Source organism: Oryctolagus cuniculus, chromosome 6 (genome assembly GCF_964237555.1).
Source record: "Oryctolagus cuniculus chromosome 6, mOryCun1.1, whole genome shotgun sequence".
Taxonomy (NCBI): domain Eukaryota; kingdom Metazoa; phylum Chordata; class Mammalia; order Lagomorpha; family Leporidae; genus Oryctolagus; species Oryctolagus cuniculus.
The window spans coordinates 71386466-71414178 of NC_091437.1; the positions used below are offsets into that span (position 1 = coordinate 71386466).

At 45.6% G+C, this 27713-nt stretch overlaps 1 protein-coding gene and 1 long non-coding RNA gene across 51 annotated transcripts in view; one reads left to right on the forward strand and one right to left on the reverse strand.

Annotated features, from left to right (window-relative positions):
• Positions 1-27713, reverse strand: part of LOC138850245 (uncharacterized) — a 514649-nt gene that overhangs the window by 450747 nt on the left and 36189 nt on the right. For 46 of the 50 annotated variants that reach the window (XR_011389934.1, XR_011389944.1, XR_011389950.1 and 43 more), the window contains 2 exons: positions 13528-13707; positions 2613-2775 (listed from right to left, as the gene is read on the reverse strand). The exons of 1 other annotated variant lie outside the window; for it this stretch is intronic. This is a non-coding gene — a long non-coding RNA (uncharacterized lncRNA). Of the gene's footprint in view, positions 1-2612; positions 2776-3462; positions 3592-13527; positions 13708-27713 lie in introns of all 50 variants that reach the window. 3 more of the 50 variants (XR_011389933.1, XR_011389948.1, XR_011389936.1) reach the window with 3 other exon arrangements.
• LOC138850243 (ral guanine nucleotide dissociation stimulator-like) lies at positions 21874-27361 on the forward strand. The gene is made up of 4 exons (XM_070076559.1): positions 21874-22007; positions 23373-23566; positions 25355-26888; positions 27258-27361. The coding sequence occupies exons 2-3, from the start codon at positions 23388-23390 to the stop codon at positions 26181-26183; spliced, it is 1008 nt and encodes a 335-aa protein (XP_069932660.1). The 5' UTR covers positions 21874-22007; positions 23373-23387; the 3' UTR covers positions 26184-26888; positions 27258-27361.

Consider the following 27713-nt stretch of genomic DNA (forward strand, 5'->3'; position numbering starts at 1 on the left):
TTGACTCAAGTATTTGGGGACCAAACCAGCAGCTGGAACATCTCTGTGTCTCTGCCTTCCAACCAATGAGTCAGAATTCTTTCAAACATGAAAGCACAGGGGCTGCCACTGTGGCATAGCAGGGAAAGGTGATGCCTACAGTGCCGACATCCCATGGGGCCGCCTGTTCGAGGCCCGGCTGCTCCTCTTCTGATCCAGTACTCTGCTATGGCCTGGGAAAGCAGTAGGGTTTGGCACAAATGGTTTGGCCCCTGCACACTTGTAGGAGACAAGGCATAATCAAATGGCTCCTGGCTTTCGATCGGCTCACTCCCAGCCATTGCAGCCATTTGCAGAGGGAACCTGCAGATTGGAGGTCACTCTCTCACTCTTCCAGCCTCCCTGTCACTCTGCCTTTAATAAATATATCTTGAAAATAATTGAAACACAAATAATGTACTAAAGGAGTAACTTGAGCCAAGACAACCAAAGATCGGTCTAGTGGTCATGGTAAAACACTACCACAGAAACCACAGGTGCTCTAAATATATGCCATGATCATGGGAAAGATATCTCATGTTCCTATTTAGACAAATGAACAGTCATTGGACAATGTATGCTGAAACTGTGAAAATGTACAGTTTATACTGATATGGATTTGCCTTCTGGAAGCCTGGGATTCTAGGACAGGGTAGGAAGAGAGAACACCGAGTAGGAGCCCCAGTCAAAACCTGCCCATTGAATAGCTAGAGCTCTCCAAGAAGAGCACAACTTCCATAGCTTGTCCATGTTAGGTGAATCTACTGGGAGACGAGCATGGGGAATTGATGACACAGCTTCCTCTCCTTTCCCTATAGCCCTGAGATGCCTCTACACCACATCTCCAGTGTCCTACAGATGAGCAAACCTGGGGGTGGTCCTGGCGACACCTAGAACCCCACAGATCCAAAACACTTGACAAACGCTAAGCAGAAAAACATACCAAAGCACGTCCCAATTAACTGCTGAAAACCACTAGCAACACCAAAACCTTCAAAGATCAAAAATGAGAAGCTTCAGCCTGACTCACAAAATCCTTGAGCTGAAAGACAATGCATCAGTGCCTTCAGAACTTGGGAAAAACCATTTCCAACCTAAAAGTACATACATGTTTTCAATCCTACATTACAGGACAGTAAGATCAAAGCATAGTTAGAGATGCCAAGCATCAAAAACGCTTCTGTATGCCATTGCTCAGAACCTGCCAGAAGATGTGCTCCAGAAAATCAAGCGAGGAGGGGCCTGCATCCTGGCTCACTTGGTTATTCCTCTGCCTGCAGTGCCGGCTTCCCATTTGTATGCTGGGTTCTAGTCCCAGTTGCCCTCTTCCAGTCCAGCTCTCTGCTGTTGCCCCGGAGGGCCGGGAAGAATGGCCCAAGTGCTTGGGACCTGCACCTGCATGGGAGACCTGGAAGAAGCACCTGGCTCCTGGCTTCAGATCAGCACAGCGCAGGCCATGGGGGCCATTTGGGGAGTGAACCAACAGAAGGAAGACCTTTCTCTCTGTCTCTGTCTCTCTCACTGTCGATAACTCTACCTGTCAACTAACTAAATATAAATAAATACATAAAATTTTTTACAAAATCAAGCATGGGAAAAAAAAAACTCTGAGGAAAACATGAAATGCAAGATCAAAGAGCATCATCAGCAAAGAAGTGAACACATTCCTAGAATGATGGGGAACAGAAACCCTAGGGTGACAACATCCACAAAGAGAAAAGCATCTAGAATCTACATTGGAGCAACTAGGAGGTGGTAGGGAAACATTCACCAAGAAAATGAAACTGAGAGAAAGTCTGTTAAGTATAGAAATGTTTATGAGACTGTAAGACAATGAAGAAATATGAGGATTCTATGAATGTTCAGCAAAACGACCTAAGAAAGGGTCAATATGGGGAGCAGGTGTTTCACGCATTGGTCAAGATGCCACTTGGGGATGCATACACCCCAGGGCAGAGGGCATGGGTTTGAGTCCTGGCTCCAATTCAGATTCCACCTTCTTGCTCATGTGCACCCAGAGAGGTGGTCGGAGAAGCCTCAAGTACCTGGAGCCCTGGCACACGAGTGCTAGACCCAAATGCAGTTTCAGGCTCCTGGATTCAGCCTGACCCAGCCCTTGGCTGCTGCGAGCATTCAGGGAATGAACCCAGCAGATGGACAATCTCTGGGCCCCACTGCCTTTCACACAAATACGTTTTTTTAAAAAATCCAAGTAACACAACTCATTGTTCAAGAGCATCATGATAATTAGCACTGGTCTTGATGATCAAGAGTCCTTATGGAATTACAATGATGTAAATGCTGCATACTCAACTAAGCAAACCCTGACATATCTGTACTAGGGCCCTGGAGGGACAACCAAAGTTCATTGCCTAGTTGGCAGTGGAGAGTCAGGGGGGAGAGAGCTCCATATTTCCCCATGTTGAGAAGCACAGCACCAGCATGTGAGTTAAGGACCAAGGTGTGGAGCTCAAAAGAAAGCTCTGAGAGTGAAAAGGATGATCCCTGAGAAGGAACGGTGGGAGAAACACCAAAAGGCCTTGATGAACATATGTTATAAAAGAATAGGAGTTTCTGAAACGATCCATTCTTACCTTAGCAACTCAGAGAGCCTGTCATCACTCGTCAAAGACTGCCGACTTGCACAAGAAGCACAGTCTGAGGGACCCACGGCACCCTTGCCATCTTCAAGTTCGTTACATTCACCAGCACCTTCCCTGTCCCTGTCAAGCTCCCAGTCAGGGAAATGCAATTCACCTAAAAAGGCACAAGTTGCAACTTGCTTCATTTCAAATCATTAAATGGTTTACAACTATTTGTATTCTCAGTAGTTAGTATAGCCCTGTTCCTGAATAAAGGTTAAAACTACATTCAGACAGTGAAAAAGTTATCCCTGGCCTCTTTTCTAGTCACTTGGTTTCTCGCATCTCTTAACCCCACCCAATCAAAGTTAACCACATTTGTTAGCTCTTGGATACCCTTGCCGAGTCTCCATTGCCTGTGCAAGTAACTAGCTAACTGTGCATGTTGTATTTACCTCCTTTCGTACAAACCATGATCTTTTTCACTTCACATCATTAAGGTGATTGTCCTTACCACTAAACAGGGAATGCCCTCAGTCCCAAATGTCCTTGTAAAAGGAGGATATTTTCAGCTCAGAAGACCCAGCAGATATCAAAGGAAATAACTCAGCCAAGTGCAAAAGAAAAAAGAATTTTGACCATCTTCTAGAGAGGCTGTCTGTACAAACCTAACTTGTTCATATTAAGCGTAAGTCGCTAATAGGAACGGTGAGGATGAAAAGTTACCAGCTTACTTTGAGTGCATTAAGATGTCTAAATAGTCTAGTTAAGCTATCTGTTTTAAGATTTGGAAAAGTACATGATTTCTACAATTCTTGTCTGTGTCTATCAACTGGGGTGTGTCCTTCAGGGGATGCCTCACCTCAGAAGACCTCTTCGGGAGTGTCCACGGGGACTGATGCTGTCACTGTAATCTACTGGGGAGACGTTGGAGAAACTCTAAAACTTTCCGCAACACACAGGAATGTCCTCCTCCTCACAACAGTGGTATCTGGACCAAAGCGATAACAGTGCCAAGACTGAGAAACCCTATTTTCAACTGTCTAAACCATGAGGCAACACAAACTGCTCACAGCAAACAAAACTGGTGAAAGTTACACTCCCATCACACATGCACTGTTCTAGTCTTGTCCCAATAACCACAAGTTAGCCAGGCAGTAGTGTGGGTGTAGCATTCGGTAGGAGTTCAGAGAACTGGCTTTGAACTCAAAGGGATCTAACAATGAACCCCAACAGAGTTTACACATCCAAACTCAAGTTGTTACCAATAATACCAGTCCTAGCTCTTAGTCGTTACTGTAAGAAACATTACATCAGAAAGCATTTCGAAAGGCTTGGCAAAGAGGCTAAGACTCACAAAAACATCAAAACCTATAATGGACTGGAGCAGGGGCAGGGCCAAGATGGCGGAATAGTGAGGGCGCACACTGATAGTCTGTGAAAATTTAGTTTAATAAAAGTGGAGTTTTGGTAGCCTCAGAAAAAGGATTAGGAAAAAATTGCAGAGGAAACTCTTCTGGATCTAGTGGCTGTGACTCAGAGGATCTCCTGGGAGAACAAGGTCACCCACCGCGTGGAAGCTGAGCCGCAGGAGCTGCAGGGTCTGGGCGCCAGTGCAGGAAGGGGAGTGGATGTCACACAGACATCAGCGGGGAGAGTTGGGTAGCCCAGGGCTCCGAGTCCATACATCGGCGCTGGAAGGGGAGGTGAGCTCAGTAACCCGAGACATTGGCGGGGAAACGGTGGTCAGAATCTAGAGGGGAGCAGGAAAGTTCACCAGACTGACTACAGGAGAGAAGGAAAAAAGGTGGGGGCTTTCTCTCTCCGCCAACCTTGCAAAGGTTGCAAGGTTGCAAGGTTTGCAAGAGTTTGCAAGGTTTGCAAGAGACAAAGAGCAGACCCCCACTCTGGATTTACATAACAGGGGAGAGCTAAGGAACTGAGTCACTACAATTCAGTAGCCTAGGCAACCCAGTGGGAGTCCAGAGGAGAAACAGAGCCTGCACAGACTCTTTGGGTAGAAGCCAGAGATCAGAAGCTAAATACCATCAATTCTGCACAGCCATGCGGTGCGGTATTACTTACCTCCTGAATAAGTAAATAAAATAAATAAATAAATAAATAAAAAGAGAGAGATTTACCATGCATAACCTGAGGGTATCACCTTTGCACACCCATAACAAGCAGAGCTCTCAGGACACACCCATCTCCAGCCTCCAAGGCTCCTCCAACAGCAGGCAGTCCACTTAACACAGACATAGTATAAAATAAAATTTAAAAAAAAAAAAAACGCACAGTGACGAAAAAGAATTAACTATGCCAAGCAACAACAAACACAGAAATCAAGGGAACAAGATCAACGATGACACTATGATGCCTCCAAATAAACAAAACACCCCAAGCCAAGATTATGAAGATGATGAGATAGAAGAAATGCAAGATACAGATTTCAAAAAATTTATAAGAACATTCAGAAGTTTTCAAAAGCAAATCCTTGAACTACAGAAATCCTTATTGGACAGGATTGAAAATCTCTCTCGTGAAAATGAAATTTTAAGGAAGAATCAAAATGAAATGCAGAAACGAGTAGAATAAGAAAGTGTGATAGGGAAGAGAAATCAAAATGAAATGAAGAGCTCAATAGATCAAATGACAAACACATTAGAGAGCCTTAAAAACAGAATGGGTGAAGCAGAAGAGAGAATATCGGATGTAGAAGACAGAGCACAGGAAATCATACAGTCAAACCAAAGAAAAGAAGAGGAAATTAGAAATCTAAAAAATATTGTTGGGAATCTACAGGATACTATTAAAAAACCCAACATTCGAGATCTAGGAGTTCCTGAAGGCATGGAGAGAGAGAAAGGATTAGAAGGCCTTTTTAGTGAGATACTAGCAGAGAACTTTCCAGGTCTGGAGAAGGACAGAGACATCCTGGTACAGGAAGCTCATAGAACCCCCAATAAACATGACCAAAAGAGATCCTCACCACGACACGTGGTAATTAAACTTACCACAGTGAAACATAAAGAAAAGATCCTAAAATGTGCAAGGGAGAAACGTCAGATTACTCTCAGAGGATCTCCAATTAGACTCACAGCAGACTTCTCATCAGAAACACTACAGGCTAGGAGGGAATGGCGAGACATAGCACAGGTGCTAAGAGAGAAAAATTGCCAGCCCAGAATATTATATCCTGCTAAGCTCTCATTTGTGAATGAAGGTGAAATAAAGACCTTTCATAGCAAACAGAAATTGAAAGACTTTGTGGCCACTCGTCCAGCCCTGCAAAAGATACTTAAAGATGTGTACACTCAGAAACACAGAAACACGGCCATCAATATGAAAGAAGGTAAAGGAAGAAAAGCCACCAGTAAAAGAGCATGGGAAGCTCAAAGCATATACTAGAAAATATCTCCGGGAAAATGGCAGGGCAAAGTCACTACATATCAATAGTCACATTAAACATTAATGGTCTTAACTCTTCAGTTAAAAGACACCAATTGGCTGATTGGCTCAAGGAACACAACCCAACTATTTGTTGCCTACAAGAAACACATCTCTCTGACAAAGATGCATGCAGACTGAAAGTGAAAGGTTGGAAAAAGATATTCCATGCCAACCAAACCCCCCCCCAAAGCAGGTGTAGTGATATTAATATCAGACAAAATAAACTTTAATACAAAAATTGTTAAGAGAGACAAAGAGGGACACTATATAATGATTAAGAGTTCAATTCAACAGGAAGATGTAACTATTATAAATGTATATGCACCTAATTACAGGGCACCGGTCTATTTAAAAGATATGTTAAGGGACTTAAAGGGAGATTTCGATTCCAATACAATAGTACTGGGGGACTTCAATACTCCACTCTCAGAAATAGACAGATCTTCTGGACAGAAGATCCTCAAGGAAACAGCAGATTCAATCGACACTATTGCCCAAGTGGATCTAACAGATATCTACAGAACTTTCAATCCTACATCTAAAGACTTCACATTCTTCTCAGCAGTGCATGGAACCTTCTCTAGGATTGATCACATACTAGGCCATAAAGCAAGTCTCAGCCAATTTAAAAGAATTAGAATCATACCATGCAGCTTCTCAGACCACAGCGGAATGAAGCTGGAAATTAGCAACTCAGGAAACCCCAGAAAGTATGCATACACATGGAGACTGAACAACATGCTCCTGAATGAACACTGGGTCATTCAAGAAATCAAAAGAGAAATCAAAAACTTTCTGGAAGTAAATACCCACTCTCACCACTGCTATTTAACATAGTTCTGGAAGTTTTAGCCAGAGCCATCAGACAAGAAAAAGAAATTAAAGGAATACAAATTGAGAAGGAAGAAGTCAAACTATCCCTCTTTGCAGACGATATGATTCTGTACTTAGAGGATCCAAAGAACTCTACTAAGAGACTATTGGAACTCATAGAGGAGTTTGGCAAAGTGGCAGGATATAAAATCAATGCATGATGTGTTCCAGATTCCTCCATTTTGTTGCAAATGACTGGATTTCGTTGTTTCTTTCTGCGGTATAGTATTCTAAAGAGTACATATCCCATAATTTCTTTATCCAGTCTACCGTTGATGGGCATTTAGGTTGGTTCCAGGTCTTAGCTATTGTGAATTGAGCTGCAATAAACATTAGGCTGCAGACCGCTTTTTTGTTTGCCAATTTAAATTCCTTTGGGTAAATTCCAAGGAGTGGGATGGCTGGGTCGAACGGTAGGGTTATCTTCAGGTTTCTGAGGAATCTCCAGACTGACTTCCATAGTGGCTTGACCAGTTTGCATTCCCACCAACAGTGGGTTAGTGTCCCTTTTTCCCCACATCCTCACCAGCATCTGTTGTTGGTAGATTTCTGAATGTGAGCCATTCTAACCGGGGTGAGGTGGAACCTCATTGTGGTTTTGATTTGCATTTCTCTGATTGCTAATGACCTTGAACATTTTTTCATGTGCCTGTTGGCCATTTGGATTTCCTCTTTTGAAAAATGTCTCTTGAGGTCCTTGGCCCATCTCTTAAGTGGGTTGTTGGTTTTGTTTTTGTGGAGTTTCTTGATCTCTTTGTAGATTCTGGTTATGAACCCTTTATCTGTTGCATAGTTTGCAAATATTTTTCCCATTCTGTCGGTTGTCTCTTCACTCTCCTGACTGTTTCTTTTGCAGTACAGAAACTTCTCAATTTGATGCAATCCCAATAGTTGATTTTGGCTTTGACTGCCTGTGCCTCCCGGGTCTTTTCCAGAAACTCTTTGCCTGTGCCAATATCTTGAAGGGTTTCTCCAATGTTCTCTAGTAACTTGATGGTGTCAGGTCGTAGATTTAGGTCTTTAATCCATGTTGAGTGGATTTTTGTGTAAGGTGTAAGGTAGGGGTCTTGCTTCATGATTCTGCACGTGGAAATCCAATTTTCCCAGCACCATTTATTGAATAGACTGTCCTTGCTCAAGGAATTAGTTTTAGATCCTTGATCAAATATAAGTTGGCTGTAGATGTTTGGGTTGATTTCTGGTATTTCAATTCTGTTCCATTGGTCTATTCATCTGTTTCTGTACCAGTACCATGCTGTTTTGATTACAACTGCCCTGTAGTATGTCCTGAAATCTGGTATTGTGATGCCTCCGGCTTTGTTTTTGTTGTACAAGATTGCTTTAGCTATTCGAGGTCTCTTGTGCCTCCATATAAATTTCAGCACCAATTTTCCCAGATCTGAGAAGAAGGTCTTCGGTATCTTGATTGGTATTGCATTGAATCTATAAATTGCTTTTGGGAGAATGGACATTTTGATGATATTGATTCTTCCAATCCATGAGCATGGAAGATTTTTCCATTTTTTGGTATCCTCTTCTATTTCTTTCTTTAAGATTTTGTAATTCTCATCGTAGAGATCTTTAACGTCCTTGGTTAAGTTTATTCCAAGGTATTTGATTGTTTTTGTAGCTATTGTGAATGGGATTGATCTTAGAAGTTCTTTCTCAGCCATGGCATTGTCTGTGTATACAAAGGCTGTTGATTTTTGTGCATTGATTTTATACCCTGCTACTTTGCCAAACTCTTCTATGCTGAGTGAAATAAGCCAGTCCCAAAGGGACAAATACCATATGTTCTCCCTGATCGGTGACAACTGACTGAACACCAAAAAGGAAACCTGTTGAAGTGGAATCGACACTATGGGAAACGGTGACTTGATCAGCATAGCCCTGACTGTTAATGAACAACTTAATACATTAGCCCTCTTAGTAGTTTTTTTGTCTGTTCTACTTAATATGACTGGTTTAATTCTGTAATTAATACACAGTTATTCTTAAGTGTTGAAATTTAACTGAAATGTGATCCCTGTTAAACGTAAGAGTAGGAATAAGAGAGGGAAGAGATATATAAATTGGGACATGCTCAAGCTGACTTGCCCCAAATGGTAGAGTTAGAAACATACCAGGGGACTCCAATTTAATCCCATCAAGGTGGCATGTACCAATGCCATCTCACTAGTCCAAGTGATCCATTTCAGTTCGCAATTGATCATAATGAAAGGACTAAGAGTCAAAGGGAGCACATAAGCAAGTCTAGTACCTGCTAACACTAACCGATAGAATAAATAAAGGGGAGAGTGATCCAACATGGGAAGTGAGATACTCAGCAGACTCATAGAATGGCAGATGTCCTAAATAGCACTCTGGCCTCAGAATCAGCCCTAAAGGCATTCCGATCTGGCTGAAAAGCCCATGAGAGTATTTCAGGCATGGAAAGCCAAGACACTCTGGCAAAAGATCTCTGTGAGTGAGATCCCAGTGGAAAGAACAGGTCTTCAAAGAAGGAGGTACCTTTCTCTGAAGGGAGGAGAGAACCTCCACTTTGACTATGACCTTGTCTAAACAAGATAAGAGTCGGAGAACTCAGAGGGCTTCCATAGCCTTGGAAACTCATGACTGGAGCATAGGGAGATTACTGATGCCATAGACAGGAGTGTCAATTGGTAAAGTCAACAACAGGAGTCACTGTGCACTTACTCCTCATGTAGGATCTCTGTCCTTAATGTGCTGTGCATTGAGATTTAATGCTATAACGAGTACTCAAACAGTATATTTCACTTTGTGTTTCTATGGGGGTGCAAACTGTTGAAATCTTTACTTAATGCATACTAAACTGATCCTCTGTAAAAAAAAAAAAAAAAAAAAAAAAAAAAAGAAAAGAAACTATCAACTCCCAACTTGACTCTCACTGCGATTAAACATGACAATAGGTCTGATCTGATTTCATCATCATTAAAAAAAATCATCTATTATTTTTTACTTTATGTTTCTGTGTGGGAGCAAACTGTTGAAAGCCTTACTTAATGTATACTAAGCTGATCTTCTGTATATTAAGATAATCGAAAATGAATCTTGATGTGAATGGAAGGGGAGAGGGAGTGGGAAAGGGGAGGGTTGTGGGTGGGAGGGACGGTATGGGGGGGAAGCCATTGTAATCCATAAATCGTACTTTGGAAATTTATATTCATTATATAAAAGTTAAAAAAAAATTAAAAAAAAAAATCATCTATTATTTTTCACTTTATGTTTCTGTGTGGGAGCAAACTGTTGAAATCCTTACTTAATGTATACTAAGCTGATCTTCTGTATATTAAGATAATCGAAAATGAATCTTCATGTGAATGGAAGGGGAGAGGGAGTGGGAAAGGGGAGGGTTGTGGGTGGGAGGGACGGTATGGGGGGGAAGCCATAGTAATCCATTATTCGTACTTTGGAAACGTATATTCATTAAATAAAAGTTAAAAAAAAATCAATGCACAAAAATCAACAGCCTTTGTATACACAAGCAATGCCACGGCTGAGAAAGAACTGCTAAGATCAATCCCATTCACAATAGCTACACAAACAATCAAATACCTTGGAATAAACTTAACCAAGGACGTTAAAGATCTCTACGATGAGAATTACAAAATCTTAAAGAAAGAAATAGAAGAGGATACCAAAAAATGGAAAAATCTTCCATGCTCATGGATTGGAAGAATCAACATCATCAAAATGTCCATTCTCCCAAAAGCAATTTATAGATTCAATGCAATTCCAATCAGGATACCAAAGACATTCTTCTCAGATCTAGAAAAAATGATGCTGCAATTCATATGGAGGCAAAAGAGACCTCGAATAGCTAAAGCAATCTTGTACAACAAAAACAAAGCCGGAGGCATCACAATACCAGATTTCAGGACATACTACAGGGCAGTTGTAATCAAAACAGCATGGTACTGGTACAGAAACAGATGGATAGACCAATGGAACAGAATTGAAACACCAGAAATCAACCCAAACATCTACAGCCAACTTATATTTGATCAAGGATCTAAAAACAATTCCTGGAGCAAGGACAGTCTATTCAGTAAATGGTGCTGGGAAAACTGGATTTCCACATACAGAAGCATGAAGCAAGACCCCTACCTTACACCTTACACAAAAATCCACTCAACATGGATTAAAGACCTAAATCTATGACCTGACACCATCAAGTTATTAGAGAACATTGGAGAAACCCTTCAAGATATTGGCACAGGCAAAGAGTTTCTGGAAAAGACCCGGGAGGCACAGGCAGTCAAAGCCAAAATCAACTATTGGATTGCATCAAATTGAGAAGTTTCTGTACTGCAAAAGAAACAGTCAGGAGAGTGAAGAGACAACCGACAGAATGGGAAAAATATTTGCAAACTATGCAACAGATAAAGGGTTCATAACCAGAATCTACAAAGAGATCAAGAAACTCCACAAAAACAAAACCAACAACCCACTTAAGAGATGGGCCAAGGACCTCAAGAGACATTTTTCAAAAGAGGAAATCCAAATGGCCAACAGGCACATGAAAAGATGTTCAAGATCACTAGCAATCAGGGAAATGCAAATCAAAACCACAATGAGGTTTCACCTCACCCCGGTTAGAATGGCTCACATACAGAAATCTAGCAACAACAGATGCTGGCAAGGATGTGGGGGAAAAGGGACACTAACCCACTGTTGGTGGGAATGCAAACTGGTCAAGCCACTAAGGAAGTCAGTCTGGAGATTCCTCAGAAACCTGAAGATAACCCTACCATTCGACCCAGCCATCCCACTCCTTGGAATTTACCCAAAGGAATTTAAATTGGAAAAAAAAAAAAAAAAAAAAACAAAAAAGCAGTCTGCACCCTAATGTTTATTACAGCACAATTCACAGTAGCCAAGACCTGGAAGCAACCTAAATGCCCATCAACGGTAGACTGGATAAAGAAATTATGGGATATGTACTCTTTAGAATACTATACCGCAGAAAGAAACAACGAAATCCAGTCATTTGCAACAAAATGGAGGAATCTGAAACACATCATGCTGAGTGAAATAAGCCAGTCCCAAAGGGACAAATACCATATGTTCTCCCTGATCGGTGACAACTGACTGAACACCAAAAAGGAAACCTGTTGAAGTGAAATGGACACTATGAGAAACGGTGACTTGATCAGCATAGCCCTGACTGTTAATGAACAACTTAATACATTAGCCCTCTTAGTAGTTTTTTTGTTGTTGTCTGTTCTACTTAATATGACTGGTTTAACTCTGTAATTAATACACAGTTATTCTAAAGTGTTGAAATTTAACTGAAATGTGATCCCTGTTAAACATTAGAGTGGGAATAAGAGAGGGAAGAGATGCATAATTTGGGACATGCTCAAGCTGACTTGCCCCAAATGGTAGAGTTAGAAACATACCAGGGGACTCCAAGTCAATCCCATCAAGGTGGCATGTATCAATGCCATCGCACTAGTCCAAGTGATCCATTTCAGTTCACAATTGATCATAATGAAAGGACTAAGAGTCAAAGGGAGCACATAAAAAAGTCTAGTACCTGCTAATACTAACCAATAGAATAAATAAAGGGGAGAGTGATCCAACATGGGAAGCGAGATACTCAGCAGACGCATAGAATGGCAGATGTCCTAAACAGCACTCTGGCCTCAGAATCAGCCCTAAAGGCATTCGGATCTGGCTGAAAAGCCCAGGAGAGTATTTCAGGCATGGAAAGCCAAGATACTCTGCCAAAAAAAGAAAGACCTAAATGAAAGATCTCTGTGAGTGAGATCCCAGTGGAAAGAACAGGTCTTCAAAGAAGGAGGTACCTTCCTCTGAAGGGAGGAGAGAACCTCCACTTTGACTATGACCTTGTCTAAACAAGATAAGAGTCGGAGAAATCAAAAGGCTTCCATAGCCTTGGAAACTCATGACTGGAGCATAGGGAGATTACTGATGCCATAAACAGGAGTGTCAATTTGTAAAGTCAACAACAGGAGTCACTGTGCACTTACTCCTCATGTAGGATCTCTGTCCTTAATGTGCTGTACATTGAGATTTAATGCTATAACGAGTACTCAAACAGTATATTTCACTTTGTGTTTCTCTGGGGGTGCAAACTATTGAAATCTTTACTTAATGTATACTAAACTGATCTTCTGTAAAAAAAAAAAAAAAAAAAAACAAATTATCAATTCCCAACTTGGCTCTCACTGGGATTAAACATGACGATAGGTCTGATCTGATTTCATCATCATTTAAAAAACCATCTATTATTTTTCACTTTATGTTTCTGTGTGGGAGCACACTGTTGAAATTTTTACTTAATGTATGCTAAACGGATCTTCTGTATATAAAGAGAATCGAAAATGAATCTTGATATGAATGGAAGGGGAGAGGGAGTGGGAAAGGGGAGGGTTGCGGGTGGGAGGGACGTTATGGAGGGGAAGCCATTGTAATCCAGAAGCTGAACTTTGGAAATTTATATTCATTAAATAAAAGTTAAAAAAAAACCTATAATAACTTTGAGAATGAATTCTTCGCCCAATAATGAATCCAATATGGAACAAAACCTGACTTTCTGACAACATCAGAAACTTACCATCACTGGCCCCATCTTCTGGACCCAAAATATCCCCGTTCCAAAGCCTCTACATTCTCGAACCGTGTCCATTATCCCTATGTGATTCAGAGTGTGTCTTCACTTCATTTGACACATCGCTTCCATTGGAACTCCAAGTTACGTCAGTCAGCAGACTGTTACTCTTCGAAGTGAGAGTTTCTGACAATGAAAAAAGAAAACACATCAGTATGTCAGCCACTGTGGTCATTTATCTAAAGGAAATTGTAAGCATGCTACTTGCCACAATCACAAAGATACAAAACTCTGACAATACTGAAAGCAATGTCTTATGTCCAATCCTCTTGCCTCAAGTTTGAAGAACAACCTAAGATTCTTTGAGTTAAGGCCAAGTTACAACAAGAAAAAAAAGGAGAACTGGCTGAGATAGATTATCAATTGATAGTAGAAATGAAAGATCTCCGTGAGTGAGATCCCAGGGGAAAGAAGGAGCCATCCAAGAAGGAGGTACCTTCTTTCTCTGAATGGTGGAGAGAAATTCCACTTGAAGGATGGCCTTATCTAAACAAGGGCAGAGTTTGTGAACTCAAGAGGCATCCATACCCTTAGCAGCTCGTCACAAGGGCCTTGGCTGATCACTGACAGCATAAATAAGAGTGTCAATTGTTAAATCAACAGCAGAAGTCACTGTGCACTTGCTCCTCCTGTAGGACCTCTGTCCTTAACGTGGTGTACTATGAGAATTCACGGTAAACTAGCCTTCAAACATTACTTTCCATTTTGCATGTCAGTGTGGGTGCAAGCTGTGAAAATCTTTACTGAGTATAGAGTTGGTCTCTATATAAAGATAATAAAAAATGAATCTTCATGAAGAATGGGATGCGAGAGGGAGTAGGGGGTGGGGTGGTTTGGGGGTGGGAGGGCAGGTAGGTGGGAAGAACAGCTACAATCTGAAAGCTGTACCTATGTAATTTATCTAGTAAATAAAAGCTTTCTATAAAAATAGATACTAGATATTAATAAATAGAGCACAGATATAATAACAATAATAATAACAATAATAATAATAGAAAGAATCAAAACAGACTGAATGCTCCAACATGGGAAGTATTGCATATAGCAGCCTCCCAGAATGACAATGACCTCAAATAACACCCTGGCTCAGAATCAACCCTGAAGACATTCTGATGTGGCTAAAACACCTATGAGAGCATGTCAGGCATGGGAAGACAAAACACTGTGGCAAACAGGGTTCCCCATGAAGCACTTCTGTGGGTAGACCCCAAGAGAAAGAAGTGGTCACCCACAAAGGATACACTTTATTCAGAAGGCACAAAAGAACTTCCTCTTCCCCGTGGCCCTGTCTAAATATGGAAGGAGTCAGTGGATTCCACAGGCTTCCACAGCTGAGGCAGCTCAGGTCAAGATCCTCAGGTGTTCGCTGATGTGCTAATTCTGAAATTCTCAACAGGGGTCACTGTGCACTGACTTCCCATGCAGGACCTCTCTGCTCAAAGAGTTGAGGTATGTGAGTTAACAGTACCACTTGGTCACAAAGATCTACCACACTTTCACGTGAATGACACCATCTATGGATTATAAGCTAGAAGAATGTCTCATGCTCGCAAAAGTCACACCGCCCTTGGGTTCTTCTCCAAAGTTAACTCACTCCACCGCAACAGATACTATAGACATATGTAAGTCAAATCTCAGAAAGCCTTACTTTCATTGAATTCAAAAGCACTTTCATCTCTTGTTTGTTGTAAAAACAAGCCTGCCGGTGTTCTAGTGCATAGTAGGGTAATAATACTTCACCAAACATACAGTCTTTTCTCAAAAGCTAGAAGAAAGACTTCTGAATGTACATACTACAAAGAAACCTTGAATAGGGAAGTGGTGGATGCGGATGACCTAATATGATCATTTACATGTATGCACGTAGGGCAATATTACATTATACCACATCAATATGTACAGCTACTCTTTGTCAACAAATAGAGAAACACATCAAAAAGGAAATACATCATTGTTCAGTGAAATGCATCTCCAAATGCTCACTCTTTTTCATAGAAGTATATGCCATTCCAAAGTTTCCAAATACGTATAGTATTCAGCCCGTCATGTTTTGTTAATAAGTTCTAGGTAAATTCTACTCCTGTCAGAGAAGATGCCCCTAAAGGAGACAGAGGAGGAAGAGAGGTGGGAGGGCTGCTGTGAAGTTAGGTATGGTGGGAGAATCACTATGTTCTGAAAGCCGTGTTTAGGAAATGCATCAAGTTGGTATAGCTTCCATAAAAGGTGTCTGGGAAAAACTGGAAATAAAATAATCCAGGATTCCATGGCTGGCTGTGCACTGTGTAGAGAAAATCAGTGTCTACAGGGGCTCTTTGCTGTACACCCAGGGCAACGCTCTTTCCGTCTTTTCTCTAGAAGATCCCACTTGGGAAGAAATTATGGACATCTAGTAGTCTATTTTCCTGTCTCGTCTAGTAGTAGAGGGTGCACTGCGCTTCCAACAAATCCAAGGCTGATGCTTGCTTTTGTGGAGTGGGAAGTAAGGGTGTGACAGTCAAGGGATACTCTTAACAAAAGAAACATGGGTTGAGAAGGAATTTAGCCTAATGGCTTAGATGCTTTGATGGTGAGTTCCGATGCCCATTTCTCATATCAGAGTACCTGGTTTTGATACTCATCTCTGGAGCCTAACTCCAGTTTCTTACTAAAATACCTCTGGGGAAACAATGGTTCCTATAACAAGTTCCATGCTATTCACATGGGCGACCTGGGTGGAATTGCCAGTTCCCAGTTGCAGTCTGGCACATCTCAAGGCACTTGCAGGACTGGGAAGTGAATTAGCAGTTGGGAGCTCCTCTCCTCTCTCTGTCTCTGTTCCTTTATAATGTTAAGATGGGAAGAGTGGCAAAGGCCCTGCCAACTCGGAAACAAAATGCGTTAGTTATAAATGAAAAGGCTGTTATACTCAGCCACACACAAACCTTAATTCATGCATGGCAAACCAAGATAAAGGAAAAACAAATACCAACTAGGAAAGTGTAGGTGGTCTGCCTAGTATATCAAAACGAAAGAAACCTAACGTACACATTGTTCTTGGAAACGAGGGAGAAATGGCCAACATTCCAACAGAAAGATGGGCAAAGGACAAGGACAGTTGACAGGAAAAGGGACACAAGTGGCTTTTCTTCCAATGGAAAGAGCGCCACCTTTCTCCTGTGCAGGACAATGCAAATTAAAACTGCACATCTCTCATTTGGCTACAATTCAAGTACTTGGCAGCATATATTGGAATAAGAAGACACTCCTCGAGGAGAGGTAATGAACATGCGAAACCATGCAACCTCTATCAAAGAGGAATCTAGCAATAGAGTTCTACAGTAGATCTGCCATTTGCACTGGCACTGTCACTTCTGGGAGTTAACTCCACAAGTATAGGGGCATATGTGGTTTCTGTGTTTGTGTTGCTAACACTCAATGCCTGAGACTGGATAATCTGTGAAGATCAGAAATTTATAGTTCTCACACCTAGAGCGCCTGGGAAGTCCAACATCAGGGCATCAGCATGCTTTGTCTGATGAAGGTCTTACTATTGCATTGTCACATGGTGCAAGGCTGAAGGTAGAAGAGCAAGAGAGCAAATCAGCTGAACACCACATGGAGCCTGTTTGACAGGGACCTCAATCCCCGGTTTCAGTAAGGCCCAGCCACGACCGTTGTGGGTATTTGGAGAGTGAATTAGTGGATAGAGATTCTCTCTCTCTCCGTTACTTTGCTTGTGTCTGTGTGTGTGTGTGTGTGTGTGTTGTGTGTGTTTCCACATCTCAAGAAAACTGAACGAAGAATCCATCAAAGCCAACCATTATTCTACAGTGAATACTCTAAAATAGACAAAATTCACAGTCTGCTCAGTTCTTTAGAGGTGGACTAAATGATGGTCCTCTTTCTAGAACACAGAAGGAAACAAACTCACCCAAAGCCTAATGACCCTCATTGTATTTTTATTTTTTAATATCTTTCCTGATTTACTTGGAAGATTTCTTGGTTCATATTTCATATTTCTTGATTTAGTATAGAAAGGTAGAGTGACAGCGAGGGAAAGACAGAGTAGTTTCCATTCCCTGGTTCACTTCCCAAATCCTGCAACAGCCAGGGCTGGCTGGACTAAGCCAAAGCCAGGAGCCAGCACTTCAATCTGGGTCTTGGAATTGTGTGGCATTTTGTCATCCGTTGGGGCATAGTCTGTTTCACAGGTGCATCTGCAGGCTCTTCTATCAGAAGCACAGAGGAACAAGGACTCCAAAAGGGGATATGAATGCCCCTTGTGGTACTTTAATCACTGGACCAGATGCCCACCACAAGAGTGATGATTTATTCCAGTCGATGTCTGCTAAGTCCTTTGTATGAGAGCAAATTAGGAAAAGCAAGCAAAAGGAGAGAAGTCACTTTCCCAAAACTGGCTTAACGCACAGCATCACAATGTTCACCCACAACTTCACTTCAACAATGGCCAAGGGCAAGGACAGACATTTCTCCAAAGACGAACAGCACAAGAGCTATATTGAAAGGACACACTATTATTGGTCATTGGCCATCACAAATCAAGTCTGCAAGGAGATAGATACCCCTTCCAAACCACCTCGAGGCTATTCAAATTACCATGAACCTGCAGTTGCATTCTCAACGAGCTATCTAAAAGAACCGGAAACAAGTTTGAAAAATATTTATCCAGAAGACTTCACAGGATTCACACTAGCCAAAACACAACCACAGCTCCAGTGTCCATCAGTAGATGAATGAATAAACACAATATGGTCTACTCGTATGATGGAATTCAGCATGAAGTAGAATACAAGTACTGATACGGGCTACCGCATAGGCAAAACTTGAAACCATGGTGCAAGTTGAGGGAATCCAGATACAGCAGAGAATAGTTTATAATGCTAGCTCTATGAAACATCTAGAGCATACTCACAGACCGAGAACTAATTGGCAGTTGCAATTGCTGGGGGAAGGGAGACTGGAAACTGGCTACTACTGGGTTTCGAGCTTGCTTTGCAGGTGATGTGATTCACTATTAGATGGTGGCCGAGGCGGTGGTGGGCAGGACTAAAGCTCTCAATAAACTTGCATACAGCCTTTTGGGAAAATTTTTCTGACTGCACCCACCAGTGAACTAGGGCCTCTCTGCTGCTATAGATTGGCTGGTCAAATTATTTTACTGTTTGAAAGGCACAGTGCCAGAGAGACAGGCAGGGAGGAGGGAGACAGGGAGGTTGATCCAGTGAAACACACGAAAACCCCTTCAGCTGAAACCCCACAGTATCCACTGTGAACCAGACATGTCCTGTCCCCACAGCAAGTAGGAACAAAGTACAGCAGGTGGTATTGAACACACAGCAGGCCATCAGTACCTTTAGAGCACACCGCAAGGTGGGGGTGCACAGGATGTGTAGAAAATCACTCTCTAGGCATGACTGGTAGAAAGGGATACTTTGGTGACTTCAGTGGAAGAACATCTACCAGAGTTGACCAGCATTTCCTTCTCAAGAATTCTAGGTCTTGAATCCTCCCCCAGAGAATTATCAAAAGCGATGCATGAGAATCTACAAATTCGGTGAGACGATCAGGTTTCTCACAAGAAACTTTACAGGCCTGAAGCGTGTGAAAGCTTATCTTCACATAACTGAAGGAATAAACTTCCAACCAAAATGACATCTTCTTATGGACAAGTTAAGGGACAGCATCAGCATTAGACCTGCCTGACAGGGAAGCTCTATTGCCCTCTCCTGGAAGCAAATCGACACTACATGGCAGCAACACAGAACAACCAAAAAGTGGCAAAGCGCCCCAGGGTAAGAGAAAAGGAAAAGACACATACAGGATCTTCACTACCGCCATGGAATAGAAATCACTTTTACAACTTGGAATGAAATTTAAAGTAAAATCACAGAACTTGCAATGACTATACGGATCTCATGTGTATTTTGTAGCAAGTCATTTGGAACTACATTGCTTCTATGTGGATGAAGTGGAAGTCTAAACTAAATGTTTATAGGTGTGAATAGTTTATAGATTCCCATTGCAATGTGTCAGTAGATACCTATAGATGATGCACAAAAGAAAATGAGAGATAAGAAGTCATTAGGAGGGGCTGGCACTGTAGTGTAGTAGGTTAAGCGCCCGCCTGCATCAATGGCATCGCATATGGGCACCAGTTTGAGGCCCGGCTGCTCCACTGCCTATCCAGCTCCCTGCTAATGGCCTGGGAAAGACGTACAGCCTGGAAAGACAGTCAGTGATGATTCAAATCCTTGGGTTCCTGCCACACAGGTTGTTGACCCAAATGGAGTCTGAGGCACTTTATTTGACTTAAGTTTTGGGGGACTGAACCAGCAGATGGAAAATCTCTGTGTCCCTGCCTTTCAAACAAATACATAGGAATTCTTTGAAAACAGAAAGCGCAATGGATGGCATGGCGACATCATAGGTCAAGGCACCTCCTGCAGTGCTGGCATCCCGTATGGGTGCAGGTCTGAGTCCCGGCTGCTCCTCTCCTGATCCAGCTCTCTACTGGGCCCAGGGAAAGCAGTGGATGATGGCCCAAATGCTTGGGCTCTGGCACCCGGTTGGGAGACCCAGAGCAGGCTCCTGGCTGCTGGAATTGCATCGGCACAGCTCCAATCATTGCGGCCATCTAGGGACTGAATCAAGGGATGGAAGAACTCTATTATCTATCTATCTATCTATCTATCTATCTATCTATCTATCTACCTACCTACCTACGTACCTACCTACCTATCTATCTATCTCTGTCTTCTTCTGCCTCCCTGTAACACTGACTTGAAATTAAATAAATAAATCTTACAAATGTACCCAAATGACTCCTGGCCTCGTTCATGACTTTCTTAATTCCCCAGTCTTATCGGTTGAAGCAGGGAGGACTAGGGCTCTTCCTATTGCTTGGAGGACATGGAAAAGAAAGCAGCTCACCCAAAACTCTAGGGATTACAAGCTAAGTCTAATGCCAAGTCCCTCACTTGACTCCCTAGCGAGGAAAATGATTTCGCCCATGTCCTCTGAGATTCTTTCATAAAACACCAAGCAAACCAGACCTGGGAGGAGTCTATTTCCTCAGGCATCCTTAGTATTGCACTCTTCTAAAGAGGCTGGACAATTTGAATGAGCTCAGACCTATTTTCAAATGGATGCCACTCTCTGTGGTCACAATGAAGCTTCCTAGCCAGTATTTGATCCCCCAGCCCTAGTGATTTTCTGTGAGGTCTTTTGCTCTATCGATAAGGTGGACTGTTTCTGGGGCCCTGCATGCTGCAGATGGGAGATCTGATGCCAATTTGGGGGCATGGCTTTCAGGTGAGCTCTCTCACCTTCTCCTGGAGTTCTTGGACATGGCTGCTATCATAGCCAGAGACACTGAACCCGTATTCGGGGAAGATGCGCTTTAAGCTGTGACCTCAACATCTCCCGAAGGGGCAGGATCCACGACTCAAGATGCAGTTTAGAGTCTGTTGGGTCCCTAACCTTGGCTTTTCATGGGTCTCCATACCTTGCTTGTTTCTTAGGGGTTTCCCCGAAGGAACATGCTAGAGTGTTTGGAAATGATACGAAAAGGAGGTTTGGGACCCAGCTGTCTGTCTGTCTGCAGGCTTAGGGCCCTGTCTACATTCAAGTCTCTTGAGGGAGCTGAGGAATGGCACTGTGTTTGTCTCCTTGTGTACAGTTAAGGGGATGATATTGTGGAGCAGCCCAGAGGGGCCTTGGCATATCTTCTTAAGGGAAAGGCTCCACAGAATGGAACTTTGAAGATGTGACCTCACTTCCTTGGTGATAGAACTTACACTCTGATAGCAACAGTCCTTAGTGGCTCACTTGATGGGAGACGTTCAGAAGACCATGTTCTCTCATTGCTGCCAATCGTTGCCAGGCTCTGGCCTTTTCCGGCGCTAGAGACATTGGCTCCGCTCTCACACTGGGTGTCTGTGGCCTCTTACTGCAAGGCCACCCCAGGGAACAGAACAGCCCAGGAGGCAGCCACAGGTAGCGGAACAGTCCCGTCCTGGCAGGGGATCACCTGTGACCCCATCTGGGTCTTCTTTGCCCCTCCCTTCACCATGACAGTGGCAGAAGAAGAGGGGCTCTTGCTGCCCAGCAACACGATTCACGTGTTGGAGCCTCCTGTGTCTTGCGTGTTCATACCCTATTTTGTGGACAGCTGGTTGGGCAAGTGGGTGTTGGGGGACCTCCTCTTGTCTTCTGGAGACCTTTCTGGCTGCACAAGGGTACAGAGGCCCTTACTTTCCCGACCTGGGTAACAGAATGCCTCATGGGGGGAATTATTCTCTGTGGGGACAGCCAAGCACGACACTGATGCCTCCGGTCTGGGCTGCCACACACTCTCTTTGCAGAGCTCCACACTGGGGTCCACAGACAGAACACATGAGGAAGCCACAGGCATCGTCAATGGACACGTGAGTCAGGCCAACAACGTGGCTAATGCTGGTGTGGAGTGAGCGAGGGGCCCAGGAGTACCCACGTGTTGGGGCACGAGATGACCACGGTGTGCCTAGAACCACATCCTGAAGGGAGGAACGCCCCTGGCTTTTGGCCTCGTGATCTCCCACTCAGTGACTGACCCCCATCCCACTCTCAAAGAAATCTCAGCCCCTTGGCAACTGGGTGTTGGGAAACTCCCTGTTCACACAAGCATCGTGTGTGGCCAGGGTGCTGAATGTTTGCCCACCTAATCCAAGAATCCTGTGCAGTCCTTAGTCAGCTCCACTGCCTTCCAGGTCTTCTCCAAGCTTTAGGACTCAGTGATCCTACCAGGAAGGTTTTCCCACACAAAAGGGCAGAGGGTTCAACCAAAAGGGTGAAGATACCACACAGGACTGGAGCCTGGCCCCCACCTGTTCTATTCCATGGGACGACATTGCCCCTGTGGCCACACTTGCATGGCTGCTGGGAAGCACTGGGATCCACCTGCATTGCCACGGCAGCGGTGCTGTAGGACACAGACTCACTGTCTCTCACGGAGCACAGTCAGCTCGGCTGCTCAAAGCACAGGAGCCCAGGTTGGGCAGCTCTCCCAACAGGAGTCGCTTGTTCCCATTTCTGGTGGCTGCATGTCAGGGCACGGCCAAGGTGATTTCTCAGGAGGGCTCATTGCCATCTCCATCCCCAGTTTCATTTCCTATGCTCCCCTGGGCTTCTCTGTGCCCCCGTCGCATCTGCCAATGAGCACAGCAAGGTAATGGGATGGGGCCCACGCCATTTCTGGGGGTAAGGTCAATCACCTCCTTGCAGACTACTGGCCCAACTGCAGCAGTCACACTCAAGTGCTCTGGTGTCAGAACAACCCCACGTGTGTGTTGGGGATGGGGGCCACAATTCGGCTCTTAAAAGGCAGTGATGCCCTGCTGAGGACAAACTCCAAGGACCAGGCTGGCTGGGGACTGGCTCTACACATGTGTCGTTGTAATGCCTCAAGTCAGGTCACTTGGCAGAACGCCTGTGGTCATTACGCCACAGGCAGACACCTCTGACTATGGCTCTTTTCAGGATCTAGCCTCCCCTGGGGCTTCATATCCTACTCCGCCCACTTGTTTCCATTCTGCAGTCTGGTGGCAAAGCAAATCACACAGTTGCCCTCATTTCTAGCTCCCCCAAGGGGCACGGAATCATCTTTCACTGCTGGCCCCCTCGCAGGACTTTCTCATCCCTCAGTCCCTGTTCAGCCTCTTGGCCCCAACTGGGGTTTTCTCCCAACCCGGGTGTCTGCTCCCCTGTGCTCCCTGGAACTGCCACTGACTCACGTCCTTTCTGGTCCTCCCTAGTATGGAAATGGGTCCATGCTCTACTTGGCAGAGGTCTGTGCCATGTGGACCCTACAGCCAGACACTAAAGAGATGCTGCTGGATGCCCTGGTCCCGGGCCCCCTGGGAAAAAGGATCTGCTACTTCAACACCTTCCTGTGTACATACAGCGACTTCTCCACCATTCCGTATTACTTAGACCAGATATTCGACAGGTGGGTAGCTGCCTTTCAGCACTGCGGTGATGCAGAGATGAATCTTACATGTTTTAGATGACCTAAGCGACTTAAGACATGGCGGGCATGGAACGGGTGCCTTTCTCTGTGGACAGGGCTACTGGCACACTGCGTCACACCTCTTGATTTCCTTTCTCTGCACCCTCATGAACCAATGTCTCTACTCAGGTGGGAACTGGCCATGTGCCTCTATGGTTGGAAAACCTCCCAGATGGCGATCCTGCTTTCCCCTTTTTCAAGAATCAGAAATGTTTTCTTTCACAGGCAGAGTTAGACTGAGAGAAAGAGAGAATGCGTCCTTCTATCTGCTGGGTCACTCCCCAAATGGCTGCAAAAAGCAGGGCTCTGGGAAGCCGGGCTGAGGAGCCTGAAGCTATATCTGGCCCCCTCAGGGGTGCCAGGGGTCCAACTACTTAGGCCATCATCCGGCACTTCCCCAGGCTCATTAGCAGGGAGCTGGACACCAAGGACAACAGCCAAGACTTGAACTGGCCAACCCTGATATGGCTTGCCAGCATCACACGTGGGCAGGGGCATTGGAAGCTGCTATGCCTTGGTACCGGCCACATTTCCTACTTGTTCCAGCTGCTCCTGTCCTCGATATATGCACAGAACAGCTGCCCTCAGGGTTGGTAGCAGTTGCCCAGACCCCTCATCGACCTGGCAGGTCTGCAAGGAATCATTCACTCTACACATATATGGGAAGCCCTTCCCTTGTGCAGTTTTCCAGACACTTGCCACAAATCCAGTGAACAAAGCATTCAAGGGCCTCACAGTTGTGGGGAATCAGACCCTCACAGCCGAGATCCTATACAAGTCCTGTCCTGCAGCGGCAGAGTTGAGGCTTGCCGACCTCCTCTGGGAGTAGCTGCAACGTCCCCTACTCTGATCACAAGGAGAACCCCATGTCCCACTAAGATGCGGGGAGATTGGGGTGCAGATGCGGCCTTCTGTCACTCGAAAGAGTGGCAGGAAAATGAGGGCTGAGGCAAGGCAGAGGCAGACAGTAGGTGCAACTCCAACTTCTGGCCCCACCACATGCAAAGGAAGAGCTGAAGAGCAGTGCTATGGATAGGAGCAGACACGTTCTGCAGAGGAGCGGGCATGTTGGGGCTCACAGACAACACCCACATAGCCATGCCCAGGGCAGTTGCTTCCAGCTTTGCCTACCCTCCCTGACCACCCAACCCAACCCACCATCCCAGGAGCAACCTACTCCCAAGTCTGCTCAGAGCCAGAGCCTAGGGGCCTCCACCTGAGAAAACCATGGGAATGAATGGGAAGGCACTGAAAGGAACATGAGAAGGAAGCCATCCAAAGGAAAGCTACTGCCGGCAATGCCAGAATCCCTTGTGGGTGTTGGTTGGTGTCCCTGTTGTTGCAGTCCAGATTCAGCACCCTGCTCGGGGTCTGGGAAAACCAGGGGAACATGGTCCAAGCATTTGGACCTCTGCCACCCATGTGGGAGACCTGGATGGAGCTCCTCACTCCCCGCATGAGCCTGGCCCAGTGCTGTCCACTGCCCATCCGGGGAGTCAAGCAGTGGATGCAAGAACTCTGCCCCGCTGTGTGTCTCTCCCTCTCTCTCTGTAACTCTTGGGATTCACAGTCAAGAAATCGCCTTGGAAAACAGCAAAGCATGGCATTGTCTTTAAGAAGCTAGAGTTCACCGGCAGGCTCCGTGCCCCACCCCACACAGGGAGTCCTGGAAGGGCAGCAAGCAGGGTAAGGTCAAGTCTGACTCTGCTGCCCACTCTCCTTCCCCAGGAACATGGCTTCCTGTTTGCAAAGCTGCAAAGCCAAGTACAAGGCCGAACTCTGCGATCGCACTGATCTCCCGCTTCTCAAGATGAAGGTCGGATCCAAGCAGGTCCGCTTGACCAGAGGAGACCTGCAGACCCATGCGTGCTTTCTGTGTGTCAGGATGGCCTACCCAAATCCCACACAGGCAGAAGCAGTCGGTAAGATGCACTGCACTCCGCGAGATTCTCTCGGTGGGCTTTGGGGCTGGAGCCCCTTTAGAGGCAATGGGATCGCGCCTGGCTTTGGAGAGGCCATTGGAAAGTGCTTGATGTTGCTGACCCTTTCTCTTCTCCCAGCTCCTGCTCTATTTGCCAGGCTGCAGTCATGCCAAACACTGGCTTTAGAGCCAGATCCCCCACTGCTCACAGAGCTAGAACCTCTTCTGGAGCCGGGATCCATTTCAAAACTGAGGCTGCCACCATGTGCAGAATCAGCACCAAAGACAACTACCAAAGTCTCCTGCGCATGTCCGGGACCTGCAAACAACCAGCCTCGCAAGATGGCTAGCATCACCACATTCCCCGCCAAGCTGCTGGCGGAACAGTTCACACTGATGGACGCGGTGAGCAGCGGGCTTGTCTCGGCAGGGCCAGGCCCGAACACCCCTTTGGCACCAGCCTCCCCACATCTGCCCCGACCAGAATCCAGTGGCCTGGCTGCAGTTCAGGCTTCAGGTCCCACCACCTATGTGACTGGACCAATGTCTTCACTCCCAAGGCTGCCTTTCTCCCATGGCTGGCAGAGAGGGCACCCAAACCACACCAGCTGCACAGTGACTCTCCAGATCAACTGACATGGGCCTGGCAGAAAGTAGGGCTGGATCTGACCCACAGGGTACTGGACAGGCCTAGGTGCAGGGCATCCAGGTCCACCCACTGCCTTCCCATCTGCCTGCGATGCCACAGCTGTCCTGGGTCCTAGCACACATATCCATATCAAACAGCAAGCACCTTGTTGGAGTTGCCACAGGGAGCAGCACTGGCACGGGGACAAGGACTCCAGGGCAGATGCTGTGAGAGCAGAAGGATGAGATACTGGGCGGGATGCCTGGGAGCACACACCTCTGTCTCTTTCCTCAAGGCTTGGGAGGGTTGGGATCTGGGCTGGCAGGAGCGAGGCGACCTCAGTGGCAGAACACATAGCCCAGCTGCTCCCATGTTGGGGAGCTGCATGCCAAACTACCTGAGCTGCAGCTTCGAGCACTGTCACTTGCCGGGGTGGCTGGGCTTCACTGCATTCGAGCTAGGCTGGCTGTGCCCATGGGATACCCTCTTGCCCCCAGGAGCTCTTCCAGAATGTGGTCCCCTATCAGTGCCACAGCTCCATCCGGATCCAGCAGAACAAGGAGGTCAATGCGCAGCTGCCCCCTACTGTTCTCGCTGTCATCATCCACTACCACCACGTGGCCCATTGTGTTACTACCACGTGCTTGGGGGACCCCAGCATGAAGGCAGAGGACAGGGCCCGCGTGGTGGAACACTGGATCAAGGTGGCCAAGGTAAGCTGAGGCTGTCCCAGGGGCTCCCTCTCTGCACGGCAGGGACGTGCCACTTTGCTTCCTCAGCTCTCAGGTGTACAGTCTGTGGTCACAGATCCTGCCCAATCCCTGGGCTCTTGGGATCCACGAGGTGGCCTGATCTCACTCACTTGTCCCAGAACTACATGCTCACTTCCCGCCTAGGCCCCTGACATGGGTTGAAACCAATCTAGCCCATGTGAGCGTGGCTCAAGGGGGTCCCATCATGACCTGCTCTGGCTCCCTGGCCAACTCTCTGATGCATGAGGGGGATGTCAGCACAGCTGGCTGAGCCTGGCTCAGGTGGGGCTCCAAGCCACCTACCTGCCATTCATCCGCTCCCTGCCCTAGGAGTGCCTGGCTCTCCGGAACTACTGCTCGGTCCACACCATCCTCTGCGCTCTGCAGAGCCACCCGGTACGCCAGCTGAAAACAACGTGGGGAGAAGTCTCCAGGTGGGTGTGCATCCCTCAAAGCACCTGGTGGACCCGGGACTACCCTCGGGCCTAAGCACTAATCCTCCAAGACTCACAGAGGCTGGTATCCTGGGACACAGGGAGAGGCGTGGACTGCCGGGGGCAGGGGTGGGGAGCACCATCTTTCAGCGGCCCTGGGACATGAGGACTGGGTTTCTGCCTCAGGATGACATTTCCATTAGTCAGGCACATGTGGCTTCCAAACTACATACTTGCGCCTGTGCACCACGCAGCACTGGACCTGCCTGGGCACTCCAACTCTGTAAACACTCACACACACACACACACACACACACACACACACACACACAATCAAAACAGAAGATACTAC

Excerpts from the sequence above, each read along its gene's own strand:
- LOC138850243 (XM_070076559.1), top strand. The coding sequence starts at position 23,388 with ATGCTCTACTTGGCAGAGGTCTGTGCCATGTGGACCCTACAGCCAGAC. Across the intron at positions 23,567-25,354 it reads TTAGACCAGATATTCGACAG|GAACATGGCTTCCTGTTTGC; the intron begins GTGGGTAGCTGC and ends CTCCTTCCCCAG.